This window comes from Mercenaria mercenaria, chromosome 1 (genome assembly GCF_021730395.1).
Source record: "Mercenaria mercenaria strain notata chromosome 1, MADL_Memer_1, whole genome shotgun sequence".
In the NCBI taxonomy this organism is placed as follows: domain Eukaryota; kingdom Metazoa; phylum Mollusca; class Bivalvia; order Venerida; family Veneridae; genus Mercenaria; species Mercenaria mercenaria.
Genome location: NC_069361.1, coordinates 22,475,221 through 22,499,569, shown reverse-complemented (window position 1 = coordinate 22,499,569; position 24,349 = coordinate 22,475,221). Strand labels below are relative to the sequence as shown.

Below are 24,349 nucleotides of genomic sequence, written 5' to 3'. Positions count from 1 at the left end.
GACTTTAGGGTCACCAGGTCAAAAGTCAAGGTCACCAGGTCAAAGATCAAGGAGCTGCAGGGGCATTTGTCAACATTAGTGACAGCTCTTGTTTTTGCTCAGTGACAGTTGAAATTCTTATAATAATCATTATCTTTGCTGCAGAAGTTATTTTAAGGCTATAAAGGTCTTGTAATAGAACTTTGATATCGGAAAATTCCTTTTCCGTTTATCTTCAGATTTTAGAAAGCCAGTTTAAATGGAAGTTATACATTATTCTTAGTAGGGAATTAGGGCATATAGTTGTCCGTTCATCCCAGTTTCATAACGATGTCAAAAGTAGATATTTTTCACAATTGTAAGGTTTAAAATGGCTGAAATAACAATTAAAAATACCCGACCAAAATTATTTCTAATTTAACTTTGAAAGAAACTGCATTACCACTCTTAATTTCTTGTATAGTATCAGAATAACAGATGAAAAATGGATATTAAACAGATGCCAATTACTATTCAAAAATTGCGGTAAAGGATTTTGATTTTGATGATTATGTAACTGGACAATGTAAGGCAGATGATGTGGTCCAGTGATAAGACCATGGACAACAATACCAAGGATTGCATGTTTAATACCCCACTCCTCCAACTAGCATTCTTCCAGATTTGACTTTTATTCGAGGTTCTGTTAGGATTCTTGGCACCTTGTGTTAAAGTTTCAGGACCCTGGGATGGAGCATCTTCTGTTTATCTTGCTTTGTCCTTCAAAATCTGAAACAGTTAAACAGTTCAATAGAAACATAAAAAGGGTCTACTTTCATCTGTTTTATCTTTCTTAATAAGAAACAATAACTTTTTCAGGTAAAATGTTCCATTTATTGTTAATCCGAATACTTTGATTTAGAAATAAAGGTATGTGAAATTTACCACCTACACTTCAGTTGTGTAAAACTTATCACTGAATTGAATCCGTCTGTTTTATAATTGACTTTATATCGTAGATTGTTGTTTTTATACGGCCGTTTGAAAAACAGGACGTATTATGGGAACGCCCCTGGCTGGCAGACGGTTGAGCAGTGTCCACAGACTTTGTCGTGAGCATATCTTCTTCATGCATGGAGGGATTTTGATATAACTTGGCACAAATGTTCACCATCATGAGACGGAGTGTCATGCCCCAAAACCAGGTCCCTGGGTGTAAGGTCAAGCTCACACTTAGAGATTAAATTCAAGAAAGACTTTGTCCTGAGCATTTCTTCTTCATGCATAGAGGGATTTTGATTTAACTTGGCACAATTGTTCACCATCATGAGACAGAGTGTCATGCGCAAGAACCAGGTCTAAGGTCAAGGTCACACTTAGAGGTCAAAGTCGATACTTTGTCGGGAGCATTTCTTCTTCATGCATGAAGGGATTTTGATATAACTTGGCAGAAATGTTCACCACCATGAGACTGAATGTCTTACACAAGAACTGGGTCCCTAGTTCTATTGTCAAGGTCACACTTAGAGGCCAACGGTCAGATACAAGAATGACTTTGTCCAGAGTATTTCTTCTTCATGCATGGAGGGATTTTGATGTAACTTGGCACAAAATTTAATGTTCACAACCATGAGACAGAATGTCATGAGCAAGAACCAGGTCCCTAGTTTTAGAATTATTTCCTTTGTTGTTACTATAAATAGCTTATATTGTTACTTTTTTATTACTGGCCATAGGGAAAAATCGAGACCACTTTTCTGTGGTACAACATGCATGTTACATCCAATTTTTAAGTGTATTTTGACCTATCCTTACCTGGTAAGGATTTTTATGTGGACTTAAAATTAGATAGCTTGTGGACTTACTTCCCTTTGTTGCTACTATAAATAGCTTATTCTTGAAACTTTTTATTGGATATGTCATTGTTTGGGCTTACTGTCTACCAAACTTATATAGAATATGTTTTACTGTAACATTTACATGACGGGCATATATTGTGACATTCTGGCACTCTTGTTTTGTCTTCAGTTATTCTCGAGTGTGGGGTGAGGTAAAGGGACAACAGACAACAGAGGCTCTATCATATCAGTGGACCAAGTCTTTGTGGAATACTCAACTGTTTACCACACTGCATATTGACACCAAAAATATTGTAAGTAATACTAAATATAGAGGAGCGAAGGAAGCAGGTAGCAATTATGTTTCATAATGTTTGGCAGAGATTTCATAGTAATACCTACATTCTGAACATGTCATGGTTCAAGGCTTATGCTATTGTCTGCCACTTCAGTCAGTGTGTGAAATTATGATCAGAAAGGAAAAATGAAAATGGCGAAAATGAAAAATTCTACATATTTGCTCAAAATCATTGAAATTTTTGCTGGTTTTGATAATTTCTCAGTTTCGGATGGTAAAAAAAAGATACTCATATGCAGTCTGCATTTATGCATTACTGTGAAATCATTAATATTTGTTGGGGACTAATTGTCGTGGTTGAGTCAATCCACAAAATTTAATCCCAACAAACAAATAAAATTCCCATTAATTTTATGTTTAAAAGTTGAAATCCATGAGTTCATATCCCAACGAAATTGCCATTTTGACCAGAACCACGAAATTTCATGCCCATGAAATTAAATGATTTTACAGCATGTAAAGAAAACTGGTGTAATCAACATCTTGATGCTTGGGTTGCAATTTGCAATCAATAAGCAGACAAAATACTTAGGCTAGAAATAAGTAAGTGGTTCCAGTTAATAAACCAGGATTCGTGTCATAAGTAACAATTGTAACTTAATTGTTGAGTGATATTAAAGACCTGTGGCTTTATTATGTATTGTAACAGCTGATAGGACACAAGAAGGCCCCGGTGCCAGTGTTTGCAGCCGGTCTCACCTTGCTAGAACCTACTAAAGGACAAGCACTTCTCAAACCTGATGTCCTGGTCGACACATCGAAATCTGACCCATCTCTCACGTCACATTCTCAGGTTTGTATAATTTTACCTGCATGTAGGCCTACATCAGTATAAATGTTTCATTTTTATGCATTTAAATGTATAGTAACTTATCAATAGGTGCTGTTTTTCTTTGCCTTTTTGGAAGAATAACTTGACTGAATTTTTTCAAAAAGTAGAGCTGTTATTGTCACCCTTTTGTCCTTGTCTGGGTCAACATCCACATCGCAGAAGTTTTCATATTAGCAGGTTTTTCTGAAACTACATTGCATAATGCTTTCAAATTTCACATACTTAAATTTCATCATGAGATGATCTTATGGGGCAAGTTACATCTCTCTGGCTTTTATTTTTATCTCACCTGAGCCAAAGACTCATGGTGAGCTTTTGTAACCGGTCAATGTCCCGTCGTGCGGTGTCAGTCGTCCGTCATGTGTCCGTCAACATTTTCTAAAAAAATCTTCTTGAAAACCACTGGGCAGAATTACACCAAACTTCACAGGAATGATCCTTTGGTGGTCCCTTTTCAAAATTATTTAAAGAATTTCATTCCATGCAGAACTCTGGTTGCCATGGCAACCAAAAGGAAAAACTTTAAAAATCTTCTTGTCCAAAACTGCAAGGCATAGAGACAGCTCATGATATCTCTGAAATATTTTATTGTCATTTTCTGTAAGTTACGCTTTTTGTCTGTATATAACACTTGCAAACTTATGCTTGTCTGAGACTAACATATATTTTCATTTTCTTGCAAAATTAATACAGTAAGCTCAAGGTGTAATAGAGATTTTAAATGGTGTTATGTTTGTACTTCTAATACATTAAACATTATACATTATTAAGCTATGGTTAATGAAATAAGAGTACATTTTGCAACAGCTAAATATATAAATGTATACTATTCTATTTTGACTTAATGTTTATAGTGCGGCACAGGACGGAAATTTCTTCAGTAACAGATTTTAATAATATTAGAAACATTTTCTGACTCAAACTCTGAATATGTAATAGATTTGAAGCAATCAATTTTTCTTGTATTAAGATATTTTTTCAGTAAGGGGAAAAATGTGTTTATAGAAAATAGAAATTAAGAGAACTACTTGTAAGAAGTAGGAATGTCCGTGTTTAGTTGGTTTACTGGTTAACCATTTGAATGTCTGATTATTAGTTAATAAAAAATAGAATTTCATGACATCCTTAGATAAAAATGAAAGACAGTTTATTCTTGTGTGGTAGTTTTAGACATGAAAATTGTAGAGTACATCACAAATTTGTCAAACATGAAAATCTATTTCTGCATTTCACACTGACAGACGTTCTTGTTTGTTTTACTTAACCTTATTCTTATTAAAGTGCATTACGTGTAATAACACAATATTAACTATTATGAAATTCAATGTTGGTATGAAGTTCTATAGTAATAAAGCAGAGCAGTCATATGCCCGTGATGAAATAATGCACAGAGGAGCAGCTTGGGTCTTCCTCCATCATCATAGCTGGGAAGTTGCCATGTAACCTATAATTTTGTCAGTGCAACGTTAAAACAAAATCATAAATGCAGTCATATTGATACTACATGTTTTTAAGAACTGATTTCATTTCCCCTCCCCCTTGGTCTTCACTCATTGGTCATTTAGTTTATCTGACCATTCTTCAGATTAAAATTTTCTGCTGAATAATTGGAGAATGCTCATGCCTATGGTATTTATAACTCATCAGGTGATTGTCTGTGGTTTGCAAATAACTCCTATCATTTTTGGGATATGCATCTCAGTTCAGTATTTGCAGAATGCTTGGTCCTAGATCTGTCAAATATGAAGGGTTGATATCCTTGTGATTATGAGATGACCAAAATGTTGAAGTCAGTAGGTCAAATGTCAAGGTCAGATTGACCTTTGGGCTTAAATTGGTTTTCTATTAGTAACTGCAGAATGTTTTGACTTTAATAAAATGACATCCCGTTTTAGCAGTAACTTCTACTGGTTTTTGGTCATTCGATCTAAGGCCATGGGGTCATTAGTTCTACGGTCATGGGGTCATTAGGTCTAAGGCCATGGGGTCATTAGGTCAAAGGCCGGAGTCATTGCTTTTAATTCTTTTTATGTACGCTTGGATATCCAAATAACTTAACACAAGTATTCACCATAACAATACTATGTGCCCTATGCACCTTAACAGCGTTGAGAATACACTACCGTTACCTCAAAACTGTCAGGAAAATGTATTGTAATATTCGACCGATGCATGGGAGGGTAGGCCTCACTTGAACATCAAATATTTATGGTCATTGTTCCTGTAATTTCTATAACTTTTATATACATGCAGGAATATTCAAATAGCTTGGCACATGTATTTACCATAAGAAAGTGATATGTTGCATTTACCTGATACTTCTTTTCTTACCTTTAAGGTCAAGGTCACACTTTGTGGTTACATTATTAAAAGTCATTTTTCTTTTTAAATATCTGTTTGGGGTTGATTATAATTTCATAGGAATTTATGCGTGCACTCAGTCAAAAAGGTTGAATGGTGTTTGAGTATTGGAGCTAAAAAGTTGCTTATTTGAAAAAAGAGATTAACCACAGACATTTTCAAAATCATTTAGTCTCCACCTGTGTTATATAGGACAGGTGAATTGTCAATGACTTTCAGAAAGCAAGTAAGATCTGGTTGAAAATTCTGTAGTACATGCAGGTATATTCTTTACAGAACTATATTTTACAACACATAATGATGTGCAATATAAGCAAATATACAGACACACGTTCTTGGGGTTGGGAGCTCCATTTCAGTTTTTCAGTAGTGTCTTATCTGAATGCTTTCTTGTGTTTCAGCTGTAACATTTTGTAAATTGTGCTTATATTAAACATTGAACTTTTTTTTTTTGCTTTTTGATTAACACTTTAACATGTAAATAGGCATTGCTTCAGATATTTAGAACAAACCAGCTTTATAACTTTTTAGGTCTTGTCACTGTAGCACTGCACATGAAATATTGTTTGTTATCTAACTTGTTTTGTAACATTTTCATACATTTTTATTTCATTAATTCTTTAGATTTGATGGCACCAAAATTTCTGAGATAAATTATGTGTTTATTTGCATAGTCAATATGGTAGGAGTTACAAGAGTTGATAAATATACACATAATTATATCATTGCATCAAATACAATTCTATGAACCTGTTTATGAACTTATGGAGGTGGTTAAAGATAGATGGACTGTGATGGATTTTTTTGGGGTTGCCTGTCTATTATTCCAGTTATATTCCAGGCCTTTGCGTAGTAAAAATTTACTGGGATATATTTACCTTGTAGTTAGTTAGAGACTGAATTTGATAGTTGTTGAAAATCAGGTCTAGAGTAATAGGGTCGCACTGGCTTTTAATTTTAGTGTTCATTTGAAAGGTGAGCTACAGGATGGAAATTTGTCTACCGGTAACTTCTTTTTTTAATGATACAGACTGGAATGAAATTGTAATACCATACAAATTTGAATACTTCTTAATTGGATTTTTTATGACCTATGTGTCAAAGACTGGAAGGCATGTACTGTTTCAACTGTTCATTCGTCAATTTGTATATCCTCCAGTCACTCTTGTGTACTAATACAGTTTCCATCCAATTGAAAGAAACTTGGTACACATCATCAGCAGAAAAAGGACATGCGCATATTGCCTGTACTTTCATCTCTGATTATTTTTCTGAAGTTATAGCCCAGTTGCAGACTTTACTTACTATTCTGTCAAGCATTTTTAGGGGAAATGTGTTATACAATACTGACATTTTTAGCTCACCTGAACGCAAACTTGAAGTCACGGTTTGTGGTCCGTCCATCATTGTCTATCCACACTTTTGTACAGATGACATCTCCTCTAAAACTACTGGTCAGAATATCACCAAACTTGGTCAGAAGGATCCTGGCATGGTCCTCTGTACCGTTTTTTTAAACGTTTCAACTTGGCATCTTAAGGGGCTGCCAGAGTGAAAAAAATAGAAACTCCTTTATATGACTTCTTCTCATGAACCACTTGATGGATCTTTACATATCTTGGTCAATAGCATCATTATAAGATCCTCTCCAAAATTTGTTTAATTAAGGCACTTTGCCCCATTTAGCTAGAGCTGAAAATAGAAAAAAAACACTTCTAAACAATTTCAAATAGACCACTTGATGGATGTTTATCAAACTTGGTCTGTAGCGTCATTATAAGGTCATCTCCAGATGTTGCTCAAATTGGGGCACTTTGACCCTTTTAGGGTCACTAGTGCTAGAAATAGAAAAACCTTTAAACAGATTCCTCTTATGATCCCATTGATAGACCTCTATCAGATTTTATCTGTAGCATCATTAAAAGGCCCTACCGTAATTTTGTTCAGATGGGGGTGGTTGGCCATACCAACATACTTGAATTATATGATTTCTTTCATTGGTTGGAACTCAAGCTTAAAAACACCAAAAAAAGATTTTAAAGTTTTTGAAAAAATAAGAGCAGCAGTTCCAATGAACAACTTTTAAATTTGATGGGCTCTAATGCACAACACAAGTGACACACTCCCTACTTATACAGACTTAGTTTTATAAATGAGCCGCACCATGAGAAAACCAACATAGTGGCTTTATGACCAGCATGGATCCAGACCAGCCTGGGCATCCACGCAGTCTGGTCAGGATCCATGCTGTTCGCAAACCCACTGTGTTGGTTTTCCCATGGCACGGCTCAAACGTCTTTTGAGAAGACACAGCAGTGATTTCACAGAATGCAGCATTACAAGTTCATAAACTTTTTCGAAACACTTGAAATATTATCAGTTAGACAAATTATCACTTCTGTAGCAGCGCTCAGTTTGACTTTTGTAATTCTTTCGTTAGTTACTTAGTTTTTGTTATAATATATTTACTGCAGATACCAGCCACCACTGTTCCGATGCCAAACAAAAATGCAAGTAAATAACTCCTATTGAAATCTAATGCCTTACTAACAAACTCACTATATGTGTAACACAAACTTTCTGCAATAAACTTTATCTTCTTTGTCTTGTGTCAGTACTTCTCTCTTTTTTTGTATAATATTACTGTAATGTCAGAAATATAACCATGGAATTTTATTTTAATTATTTTTGCTTTTCCCATTTTTAAACCACTCGGAAGTTTTATCTATATTTGAACAATTATTCAAATCGTAAGACAGCCAATCTTATAGTGATCATGTTTCAGTCCAATATTGTTTGCTTTTACCATGACTATCAGGTTGTAAAGTGGACAGGGTCAGATGAATGTGGAAAAAAGCTTGATTAACAAAATATCACCTTTGACGTTACTTCACACAAATATTTTAGCCTCTGGATTTGATTTTTACTGCATCAATACTAATATGACTGAAACCTTGAGAGAAGCTTTCACAAATACGAGTAGACAATCCAAGGAAATAAGATATTTTGCTATTAAAGAGCGTACACAAATTCTGAATCTCTTGAATGTTTGCAGTATAAAATTAATGAAATTTTGGTCAGGCAAAAATAACTGATTTTACAGAATCTGAGAGCCATGTATAATTGTTTATGTGTTGTGTGAAGGCTTTGTCTGTACTGAATCTGTTACCTGGATGCTCCTTACATGTTTTACAAGTTATCAGAAAGTTTGTTCATGAGTTATTTTGCAATGTAAACAAAGCATGAATGAATTGCAATGATGAAGTTATAATGAATTCTTACTGTTTTACAGTATAACTGTGCTCTACATTGATCAAACTTCATTTGCATATAATTATTATTCAGAAAAGCTTTAACATTTTTTGTATGTATGAAAGTTCAGTGTTACACATGTGATTGTAAGCTCACATCTTAATTGCTTCTTGTGGTACTGGTATTGGGCTTCTAACCTCCCAGTGAAGTATGTATGCTACTAACTCCTGTATCCAAGAATGAATCAGCTACTCTCTGTATGTCTAACTGTATTTATTTATCTCTGCCCAGTCTGTGACCCGCTCTCCTGTATGTCCATATGTATATATGTGTGTAATGTTCTGTACTACATGTATGTGTATAAAACAGTCTATAAACAGATTAAAAGAATATATAATTATGTATGGTTGACATTTAGAAGGACTGCATGATTTAGATTAATTATTAGAGTAGGTTTATTGAAGCATATGAGCCGCGCCATGGGAAAACCAACATAATGGCTTTGCGACCAGCATGGATCCAGACCAGCCTGCGCATCCGCGCAGTCTGGCCAGGATCCATGCTGTTCGCTAACAGTTTCACTAATTGCAATAGACTTTGAAAGCGAACAGCATGGATCGTGACCAGACTGTGCGGATGCGCAGGATGGTCTGGATCCATGCTGGTCGCAAACCCACTATGTTGGTTTTCCCATGGCATGGCTCATATGTCTTGCAAGTTTGGACTGCTTATAGATGTTGCTATAATAATATGGTTTATTCTAGTGCTAAAACCTAGAAGGATTTCCCATTTTATGGAATACCCTAACAGAAAATTCCATTAGAAAACGACATGTACTGATGATCTGGTACTGTGAAGTGGTTATATATTCTTTATAATAGAGAGAAAAAAATTCTTGGTTGTTTCTGTTTGCAAAATGAAAACCAAACAAACAGTGTTAATTATGTCTCCCCCAGGAGACATATTGTTTTTGCCCTGTCCGTCCGTCCGTACGTCACACTTCATTTCCGAGCAATAACTGGAGAACCATTTGACCTGGAACCTTCAAACTTCATAGGGTTGTAGGGCTGCTGGAGTAGACGACCCCTATTGTTTTTGGGGTCACTCCCTCAAAGGTCAAGGTCACAGGGGCCTGAACATTGAAAACCATTTCCGATCAATAACTAGAGAACCACTTGACCCAGAATGTTGAAACTTCATAGGATGATTGGTCATGAAGAGTAGATGACCCCTATTGATTTTGGGGTCACTCCATCAAAGGTCAAAGTCACAGGGGCCTGAACATGGAAAACCATTTCCGATCAATAACTAGAGAACCACTTGACCCAGAATGTTGAAACTTCATAGGATGATTGTACATGCAAAGTAGATGACCCCTATCAATTTTGGGGTCACTACATTAAAGGTCAAGGTCACAGGGGCCTGAACATTGAAAACCATTTCCGGTCAGTAACTTGAGAACCACTTGACCCAGAATGTTGAAACTTAATAGGATGATTGGACATGCAGAGTAGATGACCCCTAACGATTTTGGGGTCACTCTGTGAAAGGTCAAGGTCACAGGGGCCTGAACATTGAAAACCATTTCTGGTCAGTAACTTGAGAACCACTTGACCCAGGATGATGAAACTTCATAGGATGATTGGTCATGCAGAGTAGATGACCCCTAACAATTTTAGGGTCACTCTGTTAAAGGTCAAGGCCACAGGGGCCTTAACATGTAAAACCATTTCCAATCAATAACTTGAGAACCTCTCGACCCAGAATGTTGAAACTTCATAGGATGATTGTTCATGCAGAGTAAATGACCCCTATTGTTTTTGGGGTCACTCTGTTAAAGGTCAAGGTCACAGAGGCCTGAACATTGATAACCAGTTCCGATCAATAACTTGAGAACCACTTGACCCAGAATGTTGAAACTTCATAGGATGATTGAACATGCAGAGTAGATGACCCCTATTGATTTTGGGGTCAGTCTATTAAAGGTCAAGGTCACAATGGCCTGTTCATGTAAAATCATTTTTTGGAAATAACTTGAGAACGACTTGACCTACAATGTTGAAACTTAATAGGATGATTGGACATGCAGAGTAGATGACCCCTATTTATTTTGAGGTCACTTGATCAAAGGTCAAGGTCACAGGAGCCTGAACAGTGACTTGAGAACCACTAGGCCAAGAGTGTTGAAATTTAGCGGGATGACTGGACCTGCCAAGTAGATGATCCCTATTGCAGCCAACCATCAGTGTCTCTTTGACTTTTGCTCCTGACCCCTATTGACTTCTTGCCTATAGGACTTTGCATTGGGGGAGACATGCGCTTTTTTACAAAAGCATTTTCTAGTTATTAATTCTTTATCTTTAAAATGTGTAATCCACAAAGCCTTATACCAAATATATAGCCATTCTGGTCCGAAAGATGATTTTAATACCAGTGTAATATGTGGATTTTACAGGATTTTTGTTTTAGATTAAGAAAATAGAAGATTAACCAGTTAGTTTAAGTCAGTGCTGTGCAGTACAGAATTGCAAGAAAATTATTGTTTTCATAACAGTTGACCTAGCTAATTAGATGATTTAATCTGCATGTAGCCTATACTTAAGAAGTTATCTGTTATAATATGGAACTTTGGTTTATTAAGATGAACATTGTTTATTTTTACAGGAATCAATACCAGCCGCCCAGTTTGATTGGAGCAGCAGCGGACTAACAAACCCTTTAGAAGGTATCATACATTAAACCTGAATTTTTTGTGTAAGATCAAGATCTGAAAATGATCAAACATCTGTGTTGAGATCCAAAATAAACGAGAATGTAGTGCTTGCACTCAGTATTTGTTGACATAGCAACATTCAATATATATGCTGAAGAATGATTTCTATGAAATCATTAACATTCAATAAGGGGACTGTTGCCCGCAAAATTAAAATTTTAATGAGCTCCATGTTCTATATTTTGTAATAATTAAGGTAAAAATAGATCCTGCAGATGCAGTTTCTAAGTCACATTCGAAACTACAAAACTCTGATAAAAGTCATTAAGCTAGGTATCAAGTCGGAATCGTATGAAATAATTTGTGTAATTTTAGAAAATAGTTTGTACATGCTTTTATTTGGTCACATGTCTGCTCCTACCGCTTTCATACATGTCTTTTTAGCTCACCTGTCACAAAGTGACAAGGTGAGCTTTTGTGATCGCGCAGCGTCCGTCGTCCGTGCGTAAACATTTGCTTGTGACCACTCTAGAGGACACATTTTTCATGGGATCTTTATGAAAATTGGTCAGAATGTTCACCTTGATGATATCTAGGTCAAGTTCGAAACTGGGTCACGTGCGGTCAAAAACTAGGTCAGTAGGTCTAAAAATAGAAAAACCTTGTGACCTCTCTAGAGGCCATATTTTTCATAAGATCTTCATGAAAGTTGGTCTGAATGTTCACTTTGGTGATATCTAGGTCAAGTTCGAAACTGGGTCACGTGCCTTCAAAAACTAGGTCAGTAGGTCAAATAAAAAAAATCCTTGTGACCTCTCTGGAGGTCATATTTTTCATGGGATCTGCATGAAAATTGGTCAGAATGTTCATCTTGATGATATCTAGGTCAAGTTCGAAACTGGGTCACGTCCGGTCCAAAACTAGGTCAGTAGGTCAAATAATAGAAAAACCTCTGTAGAGGCCGTATTTTTCATTGGATCTGCATGAAAATTGATCAGAATGTTCATCTAGGTGATATCTAGGTCAAGTTTGAAACCGGGTCAACTGCGGTCAAAAACTAGGTCAGTAGGTCAAATAATAGAAAATCCTTGTGACCTCTCTAGAGGTCATATTTTTCATGGGATCTTTATGAAAATTGGTCAGAATGTTCATCTTGATGATATTTAGGTCAAGTTCAAAACTGGGTCACGTCAGATCCAAAACTAGGTCAGTAGGTCAAATAATAGAAAAACCTTGTGACCACTCTAGAGGCCATAGTTTTCATGGGATCTGCATGAAAGTTGGTCTGATTGTTCATCTTGATGATATCTAGGTCAAGTTCGAAACTGGGTCAACTGCATTCCAAAACTAGGTCAGTAGATCTAAAAATAGAAAATTTTTGTGACCTCCCTGGAGGTCATATTTTCAAGGGATCTATATGAAAATTGGTCAGAATGTTCATCTTGATGATATGTAGGTCAAGTTTGAAACTGGGTCACGTGCGGTCAAAAACTAGGTCAGTAAGTCAAATAATAGAAAAACCTTGTGACCTCTGTAGAGGCCATATTTTTCATGGGATCTGCATGAAAATTGGTCAGAATGTTCATCTTGATAATATCTAGGTCAGTTTATAAACTGGGTCGCATGCGGTCAAAAACTAGGTCAGTAGGTCAGATAATAGAAAAATGTTGTGACCACTCTAGAGGCCATAGTTTTCATGGGATCTGCATGAAAGTTGGTCTGAATGTTCATCTTGATGATATCTAGGTCAAGTTTGAGACCGGGTCAACTGCGGTCAAAAACTAGGTCTCAACATAGAAAGACCTTTTGACCTCTCTAGAGGCCATATTTTTCAATGGATCTTCATGAAAGTTGGTCAGAATTTTTATCTTGATGATATCTAGGTCAAGTTCAGAAGTAGGTCACATGAGCTCAAAAACTAGGTCACTATGTCAAATAATAGAAAAAAAACGACGTCATACTCAGTTCATGTGGGGGCAGGTGAGCGATTCAGGACCATCATGGTCCTCTTGTTACCAGAAACCAACAACCTGGTTGTCAAACCATCGTAGTTCACTAGTTATACAAGTGTAGATCTTTTATTTGATTTCTTTTTCAGCAAACAATAAAACTTTGAATTTGGATTTTCTAATTCAGGACCAAGCCACAAAAAGTAATGGTAAGTGTGTATGTTAAACAGAATAGATGGAATTATGATTTGGTAGTTGTGCTGTAAACAGAAAATATAACATGATCTTTTCATAGTGAATATCTAAAACGAGTTGAATAAAATAATAAAATGCGAGGCTCTGCTGAGCATTTATAAAAATCAATTTTATTCGACAAGTTTAATAAAAGCATAACATCACTTTTGCTAAAAGTTGCATTTCCGATATGAATCAGTCTCCAGTGTGTTTCTTTTGTTAAAATTAACTATATTTCAAAAAATTGCATGAACCTTCTGTGTGGAATGATAATATTGGGACATAACTGATGGCCTTTAAAAAAAAGATGATAAATTTGTCAGTCCAGACTTTCACAGAGCTTTTTTATGCCTCAACACATATATGTGGGGGACTGTTAGCATTGCTGCTCTCCGTACATTCATCCGAACATCCTGAAATCTTGTGTGTCCAACTCCTCCTACACTTAAGTCTGATTTGCTTCAAACTTTCACAGATGAACAAGCTAGATGTGTAGATGACTGTAAAGGAAGGATTTTTTCTGTGGTTATTTTTACTCTAGTTATGGCCCCGGTAGTTTTTGCTATATAGTGGATGGCACAGTATGTGGGGGGCATCAGTTACCAATGGACACAATTTTAGTCCTCGATATCATTTTGTTGATGACAGGAATATATAAGAGAAACTTGCATGTCTATAAGCTGCTAGTGCATATTTTATATTAAGTTCTAGACCATGTCATGTACATGCTGCTGCTTCTCCGAGTTAAATAGTCCTGATAAAATAGTGCATATTCAAATAGAATGAGTGTTCAGGGCATTAGGTATAGATATTTTAGAACAGAAATTAGCAAGATGGATCTAACAGTATATCAGAACATTACTTATAACACTGAATGTAATACTTGCATTTGCCCTTGTCCGTCCGGCCGAATTTATGTTTTGTATATCTCAAAACAATATTTGACTCGGGGAGTCTTCAGACCTCTCAGGATTGTCATTCAGCATGTTGAGTTGTGCACCTGGTGTTGGGATTTTACACAGCCAGACCAGAGTTATGGCCCTTGACTTATTAAAAAATATGCATACAGTGACAAAAGTGGGAGCAACAATGACCTACATCCAGTTGCCTTTAACTTACATGAGTATAGCACTGTATTTCGAGCTTTTTTAGTCAGGCATGGGTATAGAGAACTTGAATACCAGTGATATATAGGAGGCCGCTGCGTAATGCTAATCGCCAATTCTTTGTACTAATTGCTGAATGCTTAAATGTGCATCTTTCACTAACATATTGTATATTAAGATAACCCATCTTTTATAATAAAAAATACCATGCTCTAAATGCATTTAACTTGGCTAAACATAAAAAGATATGCTTTCATAATTGTACGTCCTATTGTAACAGTCATTTGTTAAAATAACTGCCAGTGTTTAGGTGGTAGTACAAAGTCATACTGTGGCTGGAGATATATTTATTCAGTACAATGTTTTAATGTTTATTTCAAGATTACATAGGTGTCTTAAATAATTGTACATTTTTTGCTCAACTATACAAAGTTTTTTAACCATCTTTCTTGCCCACAATTTGCCCGTTTTTACCATTCTGTTATCACTAAAAGGATTTGACTTGAACTGTTGTCCAGCATCATCTTTACCATGGGTATTGATCACTCTAGTGGTGGCTTGAACTGTTGTCCAGCATCATCTTTACCATGGGTATTGATCACTCTAGTGGTGGCTTGAACTGTTGTCCAGCATCATCTTTACCATGGGTATTGATCACTCTAGTGGTGGCTTGAACTGTTGTCCAGCATCATGTTTACCATGGGTATTGATCACTCTAATGGTGGCTTTCCTTAGATATGTCCTATTTCACTATCACCCATCAAAATGGTTGAGCATGCTGTCTCTTCTGACAGCTCCTGTTTCACTCTGAAATATGGGCATAATATAACTTACAGTCAGAAATTGCCTCAGTGCTTGTCATATGGTAATTGTCAATGAAAAGTGCTAATTGTGAAATGTGAGCAACAAATGCCAAATTCTTACTGTTATGTGCTTATCCAAATAAAGAGAATCAATGCATGAGCGCATCCTTTAACTTTTATTGCATACATTTGCCTCTCTTTTTTAAAAAAAACTAAGAATACCCATATTTGCATGAGTTTGCTTCAGGTCGACTTGTAGAGCATCATATACTTCCAAAATATTAAAATTTACATTCATTTTCTTTTTAAGAGAAACATATCCTTAACTCATAAATTTAAAGTATTTGTCATTTTAGATTTATCATTTGACAATTAGTATTATATATTTGTCATGTAGCATTATAGTGATATAGCAAATAACATTTGGTATTCAGCATTTAGCATTCAGTGTCAGGCAATTAGTATATTGCAGTTATCATGGCGTGCTGGCGTTACATGGATACGAGACTGTTTTCAGATTTCAGATTGAAAGTTCATATACAGTATCTTATTAAAAATAGTTGCTATTCTCGGATTGCAGCATGACAGTAGGCTATTTTTGTGACTCTGTTGTTTCTTATTACATGTACTTTCAACTTTAATCAGAAATATATACTGAAGCACAAACTCACAAGAAGCTTGTTTATATATCTAGAATTGAACAGTCATTCTTTATAGTGATAATTATTATGTGTGGAAATGTTACCTTACATTTAAGTTATTGTGTTCCTTGCTCTTAAGGTTTAGACATATTTCATGCATATGTTAATATTTGTTATAGTATAGTCAAAACTGTATTGGTAGTCACTTGTGATTCCATGAAATTAGAATATAGAACTTAAGTTATGTTTCCGCCATTGTCATATAATCTGTGAACCCTGGCTAACAGCTTTGAAGCTCAGTCTATTTTACTGTAAAGCACAGTCTGTTTTTACTGTTAAGCTCAGTCCATTTTACTTTAAAGCTCAGTCTGTTTTTAGCTCACCTGAGCTATTGTGACCGCTCAATGTCCGTCGTGTGTCCGTCAACATTTTCTAAAAAAATCTTCTTGAAAACCACTGGGCAGAATTACACCAAACTTCACAGGAATGATCCTTGGGTGGCCCCCTTTCAAAATTATTCAAAGAATTGAATTCCATGCAGAACTCTGGTTGCCATGGCAACCGAAAGGAAAAACTTTAAAAATCTTCTTGTCCAAAACCACAGGGCCTAGGGCTTTGATATCTGGTGTGTAGCATCATCTAGTGGTCCTCTACCAAAATTTTTCAAATTATCCCCCTAGGGTCAAATATGGCCCCGCCCCGGGGGTCACATGGTTTATATAGACTTATATAGGGAAAACTTTGAAAATCTTCTTGTACAAAACCACATGGCCTAGGGCTTTGATATTTGGTATGTAGCATCATCTAGTGGTCCTCTACCAAAATTTTTCAAATTATCCCCCTAGGGTCAAATATGGCCCCGCCCTGGGGGTCACATGGTTTATATAGACTTATATAGGGAAAACTTTGAAAATCTTCTTGTACAAAACCTCATGGCCTAGGGCTTTGATATTTAGTATGTAGCATCATCTAGTGGTCCTCTACCAAGATTGTTCAAATTATCCCTCTAGGGTCAAATATGGCCCCGCCCTGGGGGTCCCAAGTTTTACATAGACATATATGAAAAAAAGTTTAAAAATCTTCTTGTCTGAAACCACAACACTTAGACCTTTGATATTTGGTTTGTAGCATTGTCTTATGGTCCTCAACCAAAATTGTTCAGAGGCCCTGCCCTAGGGGTCCAAAGATTTATATAGACTTATATAGGAAAAAAACTTCAAAAATCTTCTTGTCTGAAACCATACGACCTATGCTTTTGATATTTGGTATGATGCATTGTCTAGTAGTCCTCTACCAAAATTGTTCAAATTATGCCCCTGGGGTTAAAAGAGGCCCTGCCTTGGGGTCACTTAGTTACTATGTGAGTTATATAGGAAAAAATACTTAAAAAATCATTTGATCCTATTTCCAATACTGTTTAATTATAATTACCTGATGACCCCAAGTAATATGATGTCACTTGACTGTGACCTTGACCTACTTTCTTGTTTTTTTTAAGAGACAGCCTTGAAATTTTGATGACATACACAGTTTTGCACACCAATCATAAAACTGAATTTCATTGACCATTAATGTGACCTACTGAGTTTCTTAATATTTTGTCATCAGTTTGATCTTTGAAACATGTAGCTCATATTACTCAGGTGAGCGATCCAGGGTCATCATGACCCTCTTGTTCTGTTTAGTTTAGTCTGTTTTACTTTAAAGCTCAGTCTGTTTTACTGTAAAGCTCAGTCCGTTTTACAGTAAAGCTCAGACTGTTTTACTGTTAAACTCATTCTCATTTACTGTAAAGCTCAGTCTGTTTTAATGTTAAGCTTAAGCTGTTTTACTAAAGCTTTTAGTAATTTACTTTAAAGCTCAATCTGTTTTACTGTAAAGCCCAGACTGTTTTACTATAAAGCTCTTGCTGTTTTACTGTAATGCTCAGTCTGTTTTACTGTTAAGCTCAGACTGTTTTACTGTAAAGCTCAGTCTGTTTTAATGTTAAGCTTAAGCTGTTTTACTATTAAGCTCAGTCTGTTTTACTGTTAAGCTCAGACTGTTTTACTGTAAAGCTCAGTCTGTTTTACTGTTAAGCTTAAGCTGTTTTACTGTTAAGCTCAGACTGTTTTACTGTAAAGCTCAGTCTGTTTTACTGTTAATCTCAGCCTGTCTTACTTAAAGCTCATTTTGTTAAACTGTATAGCTCAGGCTGTTCTACTGTTAAGCTTGTATGTTTACTGTTTACCTCCGTCTTCTTTACTATTGAATTCATTCTGTTTTACAATTTCAGCATTAGAGTCAGAATTTTTATCAACCAATGAGTCTCCAGTTCACAAACCAGCCATTCAACCACTAGAAAACATATTAGCCAATCTGAAGACTAGCTCCACATTCAAACCGACCAATCAGAATGAAGATATTAGCAAGGAAGCAACCAAAGTTCTCCTATCACTGCCAGACTTGGTGTTCATGAAGTCTAAAGTGCTAATGTTTCCAGTAAAAATGGGTGGATCTGAAAACTGACAGAGATGCGTTGTGGAATTATTATTTATTATGAATTTGTTAAAGTAGAAAAAACTCATTTTTTAAAGCAGCAGACTGATGTGTATTAAATCTACATGTAAAATTTAAATTGTAAAATTTTTATATCTGTTTTGTGCATTTTGTAAAGAGTATGTTGTTCTGTTCATGTAGAACAATTTTATTTTGATTAATTTGAAATTAACAGTATTACATAAACAACTAAAATGTTTGAAAACTGATCATTTATTAGTACCATAGTAATTTTAAATTTTAAGACATTTCTTTTCAATTAAGAAATAATATATCTCATCCAGTGATTTGTCGTTGAATAAATCATTGTTTGGAGTTCAGATGCGAAGGAATTATATCACGAGGGCGGAGCCCGAGTGATATAATAATATGCATCTTAACGACAAACAATGATTTATTCAAGAGCAAATCACTAAATGAGATATATTATTTCGATTCTGACACATTACCAAGGATTTTTAAGTATATCCTTGACGCCATTCATTAAATATTTGCCCGTTTTCAATCGGTTTCTTTTCCAGCGCGCTGCTATGCCGTTTAATGCCATGACATAATAATTGTGACGTCAGAACAGTGATTTGTTGTATAATAATTCTCTGTTTTCTGCCTTCTTTGTTTAATAGGAAAATTAATTGGATCGTGTTAGAATGAATTTTTGTAGATGCTTTTTAGTGAGTTATTGAAATACAATCTTTAGAATGAAATATTTCAAATAATTTCCCAGTGAAAAATATAAAATATTAAAAAATTGGTTAAAAGCATTGAAAAACATGAAATGGAATGAAAGTTTTATATATGTAAGATCATATGTCTTTTCTCTCAGGAGCAACAGATCTTACATTTTCACTTGTTACATAGCTACTGGTTAGTGCTAAAGGCAGTACTGATGTTATTGGGTACCTATGTTAAACCTAATCCTAACCTTTAGTCAGTGTAATATGTGCGTACATCCAATAGAGGTGATTTAATGTTGGCGTACTGCCTTTAGCTTGCTCATAATAATATTACATCTGATGTTCACACTATGAAGATATTTTAATCTTATACTGAAACAAATGTTTGCTATACCCGTCACACAAGCAAAAATACTTTACTCTTTGCTTGTGAAGGAGGAATGTTACCTACTGAATGATCTGTTTAATTGATTTTTGTCTCCTGTTATACATTATCAATAAAGAGATCAAAGGGCTATGTTTCTGACCAAAAGGTGAAATACATACTTATATTAAAACAAATAAAATCATTTTAGAAACAAGTTTCAAACTCGTACAGAAAAATAATTTATTGTTCACCAGGCTGTTATGTAAATGTTAGATTGTTTCATTATATTATATCTAGGTTTTTGTTGGAACGTTCTTGCTCTGTACTATGATATTTTGTATTTGGACCAAGTGTTGTTCTAAAGTTTCCACTTCTACATTGCACTTGTTAAATTTACACTTTGTGTCTGCCTGTTCACATAGTTGCTTGGTCTGATAATAATGTTTCATTTGATGAAGTTATCCTATTGTATCCAGTTTTGTGATGTTTCCTATGACAGTTGTGCATCTCTTATGATAATACAGCCAAACCTGTGGCAGAAAACACTGGCACTATTTCAAAATAATTTCACTGACATTTTCCTTGCATAATCTACAATCTTTTTAAGCAAGCAGGGTAACTCGGGTGAGCGATCAAGGGCCTTTTTATCAAATAAATGTCAGTTTAATCGCAAAATGTATAATTCCTATATTTCGAAGGTTTTTGCATGAAGATGTTGCTTTTCTCCTTGCTAAGATATCCTGAAAGTTTTGTAACAATCCATTCTCAAATAAAGTCAAATTTTAACTGTAAAAAGATGGTGTCAAAAATGCAAATACCACTATTAAAATCATTTTTAGACAATAGATTTAAAACTAATCAAAATATTTTGAAAATTAAAAATGTTTTTGTTACCACTCTCAGTTCTTTAGAATGATATATAATGTCAATGGTGTAGTTCAATAGACGAAGAGAATATGCCAGTTTAACATGTTGGGCAATCACTATCACTTGATAGGTTCACCAAAATGTGCCAGACTTTTTTAATGGGCTATTCGGCATGTCCTACAGATATACCGAATTGATGCACCTGCAACTTTCCTGAATGAAACAATTTCAAATTGGTACACTAGACCAACTCTGGATAGACACTTGTGCCCATTCTTTGTTATGGAAAAGACAGATCAGACAGTAATTTGTGATTTTTGAAAGAGCAAGCCTTGTGTGATAGATAAAAAAACAGACACAACAGAAAAAGTTGGATTATTCTGGCATTATAATTCATCAGAGATGTCGGCATTGTAACTACTTAAGCCTTAGTAACTATTGGAATATTTGCTTGCCATTATTTCTTGTCCGAAGTTCATAAAATGTTTTCATATTGTGTATATTCCATATAAGTGTGTATAGAAAGTAAAATGCACTTTCATTTTACTTTGCTGTCAAGAAATTGCTGATAATTGAGAAATTTCTTGTTCTTGTTTATATGTTGGACCATACCCATTCTTGTAATTTGTATAAATAATGTTATATTGTATATATAGATATTTATGACCTTCAATAGTGTATATTTTGTAAATAATGTTAAATCTCTAGTCAGATCTCTTATAGAATATCAGTGTTGTGACTTTATATGGCATTGTTCACCTATTTTATTTAAAATTTAAACAATTTGCTTAATATTTCTGTGTAAATGGTCAGTGAACAGTTTGTTGATTTGTTAGACACCCAATAAACCACAGATTTCAAAATTTTAGATTGCAAATATAGTTTACACCTGTAGGTTGGACAGTAAAAAGTAGGAGAACTACAGAGATAAATTGTCCATACATATGAATGGATGATAGAGATACAGTAGGAATAAATATCACATAGCTGTCCTGGTTATATGACACACAGATTTAATATAAAATTGTTCCATTGAAAGTCATTTTGATTTGCTATAATGTAAAGGAACTTTTCTGCAGATTGGCACTCCTGTAAACATAGACGCCTGTAAAGTTATGACTGAGTATGCCAACTTGTGTCAAACTTGGCACATATCTCTTTAAATCATACTGAAAATGTTTTGAAGGTCATTGGAATTGCTGTCATTTCTGTCCTGAAATGTCATAGTGTATAGACCATTGTAACAATTTTTCATGTACCACATAATGATTATTTTTTTGCAAGCCTATAAAAATTCATAAGTATGTTGGAATAAATCATCTTTATTTGCTTTAAGGACCTTGACCAGATGTGTTTGTCTTGGCCATTGTCATAATTTAGAAATTCATTATTTGGTCATTTGATAAAGAGCTTGCAATTTCATACTTATACAGGTATGGGGTATTTATAGAATAATACATAAGTATGGAAATCTAACTACATGTATACTTCAAGTCATTTGAATATCCCTAACTTTAATTTGTGTCTAATGTATCAAAAAGTTCTGCTATTTGGATAGAATTTAGCTGTACAAATTTTCAAATATGTACAGCGAAATTCTGCCCAAATAGCAAAACATATGTATTAATTCTGTTTAAAACTGTATGTATTTATTTATGTGAAGTGAGACATTGATAACAGTTAAAAAAAATTTTAGCAAGAAGTTATTTCTATGTATAGATATTTTCTGCTTTTACAATAGTCTCTATTGTTTCAGTTTAGATTGGTGTTATTTGCTTTTATCTTGCATCATTTTTCATCACTCTCTGAATATTTGTTCAATATTATTGCATTGTTTAACTACTAATGCTTCAGATAAAAAGGAAAATGATGATTTGTACAAATTTATATTTTAATTGGAAATTTCAACATTCCATTATTCAAGATCTGTGTTAATTCTGTGTTAATTTTGTTAATATTTGATTGTTAACATGCCGTTATTTATTGTTTTCATCTTTTGCTGTATTTTCAGTTTTATAAGAAATGTAATACTTGAGTTCTCACTTTAAAAATAGTAGTCCAGATCATTGTGATGAAAATTTTGCAGAGGTAAAGAGTCAATAATAGGTACTAGAGTATGTGTTTTAGTTTTAACACATCAAGTTAAGATTTAGAATATGTGCAATATGTTAAGACAGAGGAATTGTATGTTAGCTGAGTCAACAAATTGATTTTAAAATTAGAACATGGGATACATAAAGGTCTTACACAACCTATATAATTTTGCTAAATGTTTTTCTTGACCTAATAGTTCAAAATCAGGTTCTAGCAATTTCTTATCTTCTGATTTCTAGTTCCTAGTTAAGGACTGGACTTACACATTTTTGTATAACATTGATTTAATGAGTCAATTTGTTATTGTAGTCATCTGTCTCACAGAGGAGCATTTTTATAAGTAAATTCTTTTATGACAAAACCTTGTTGTGACCAAAACTTTTATGTAGAAGATAAAATTTTATAAACATACAGATATTTTTATCATCGGTGGTATACACGGGGCACAATAAAGAACCAGACTGTATATATGCAAAGAGCTAGGCTAAGTTAGCCGGACAGGCCTAAAAGGATTTCTCTCTATCCATTCTGGGGGCTTTATCTTACTCTTTCCCTCTGGTCAGGTCGCTCTGTTTCTGTACTAATAGAGGATGAATTTCGCTCCCTGTGTGGCTGCGTTTGTGCTATGTAAAGCGCCTTTGAACATGTTTATCATGAAAAAGATGTTATATAAATCTGGTATAATAATAATATAATAATAATAATAATCTGTTAAACAAATATTTGCGGGCCTCTGTTGCTGAGTGATTAAGAAGGCTGACTTTGAATCACTTGCTGATGTCAGTTCGAGCCTTACTCGTGGCGCTGAATTCTTAATGCGAGGAAGCCTTCCAGCCGGCTTACGAAAGTTAGATTGTTTTACTCAGGTGCCCGCCCGTGATGAAATAATGCATGGAGGTGTACATTAGGTCTTCCTCCACCATCAAAGCTGGAAAGTCGTCATATGACCTGTAATTGTGACGGAATAATGTTATACAAATACTTGACTATAAAGCACATAATATTGGGGTAAAGTTTAGCAGTACGAGTCCTTGACAGTACAATGTATGTTTTATATGGACACAAAATTGAACTGTTACATGGCATTTCATTTCTTAACCATATCTTAAATTACCTTTGTTCTTGGCACATGTATTTATCTAAGATCATGAAATAAACATTTGTCACTGTGTCTTGAGTTTATTGGTTATACTTGGATCAAGTCTGTCATACATGTCTACTATGAGAAAACTGTACAGAAGTGTTTACATAAATGACAAGGAATTGCACTGAACAAAATTTGTGACTTGAAAAGTACATATGTAGGCTCCTGTCTCACTTGTTGATTCCAGCTTAAGATCAAAAATAAGGCAAAACTCGTTAGAAAATTTACCGATTACATTCACCCGGCCATATTTATCTGACGCATCTGCGACGAATCCTCCACCATCGCGGCTTTGGAACCACCGCATCTGCGAAAGCTATGGCCAGTGATATCAGTTGAATCAACGCGACGGCTGTATGTCCAGCCACAATTACCTGTGTACTTTCACTGTAAAGAGGCACCACAAAATAACTGTATTCTTTTGTGTTTTCATGCTGGTAATTATACATGTACATGCTTTGCATGAAGAAAATGAGAAATAAGTATATAGTAACAAATTGACAGTGACATCCAGAATATCCTTGCTAAGAATACCACGTTTAAGGCACGATCAACGCTTTCAGGCCATTGGCATGGTTGACGTCGAACTTTCATGTCGTGAAATTGCACGTCGTATGTGC

The 24,349-nt window shown here is 34.9% G+C and overlaps 1 protein-coding gene across 6 annotated transcripts in view; it reads left to right on the top strand.

Annotated features, from left to right (window-relative positions):
* The window catches only part of LOC123544019 (uncharacterized protein DDB_G0290685-like), a 35,934-nt gene extending 12,178 nt beyond the window's left edge, over positions 1–23,756 (top strand). Inside the window, exons 5-10 of one of the 6 annotated variants that reach the window (XR_006685057.2) lie at positions 1,987–2,110; positions 2,804–2,947; positions 7,822–7,861; positions 11,264–11,324; positions 13,449–13,470; positions 18,321–18,437. Coding sequence is in view for 4 of the 6 variants with exons in the window: in XM_045330076.2 (XP_045186011.2) it covers positions 1,987–2,110; positions 2,804–2,947; positions 7,822–7,857; positions 11,264–11,324; positions 13,411–13,470; positions 18,321–18,553 (658 nt within the window). In the remaining 2 variants the exon portion in view is untranslated. Of the gene's footprint in view, positions 1–1,986; positions 2,111–2,803; positions 2,948–7,821; positions 7,862–11,263; positions 11,325–13,410; positions 13,471–18,320 lie in introns of all 6 variants that reach the window. The other 5 variants (XR_006685054.2, XM_045330076.2, XM_045330090.2 and 2 more) reach the window with 5 other exon arrangements.
* Positions 23,757–24,349: the final 593 nt, after the last annotated feature.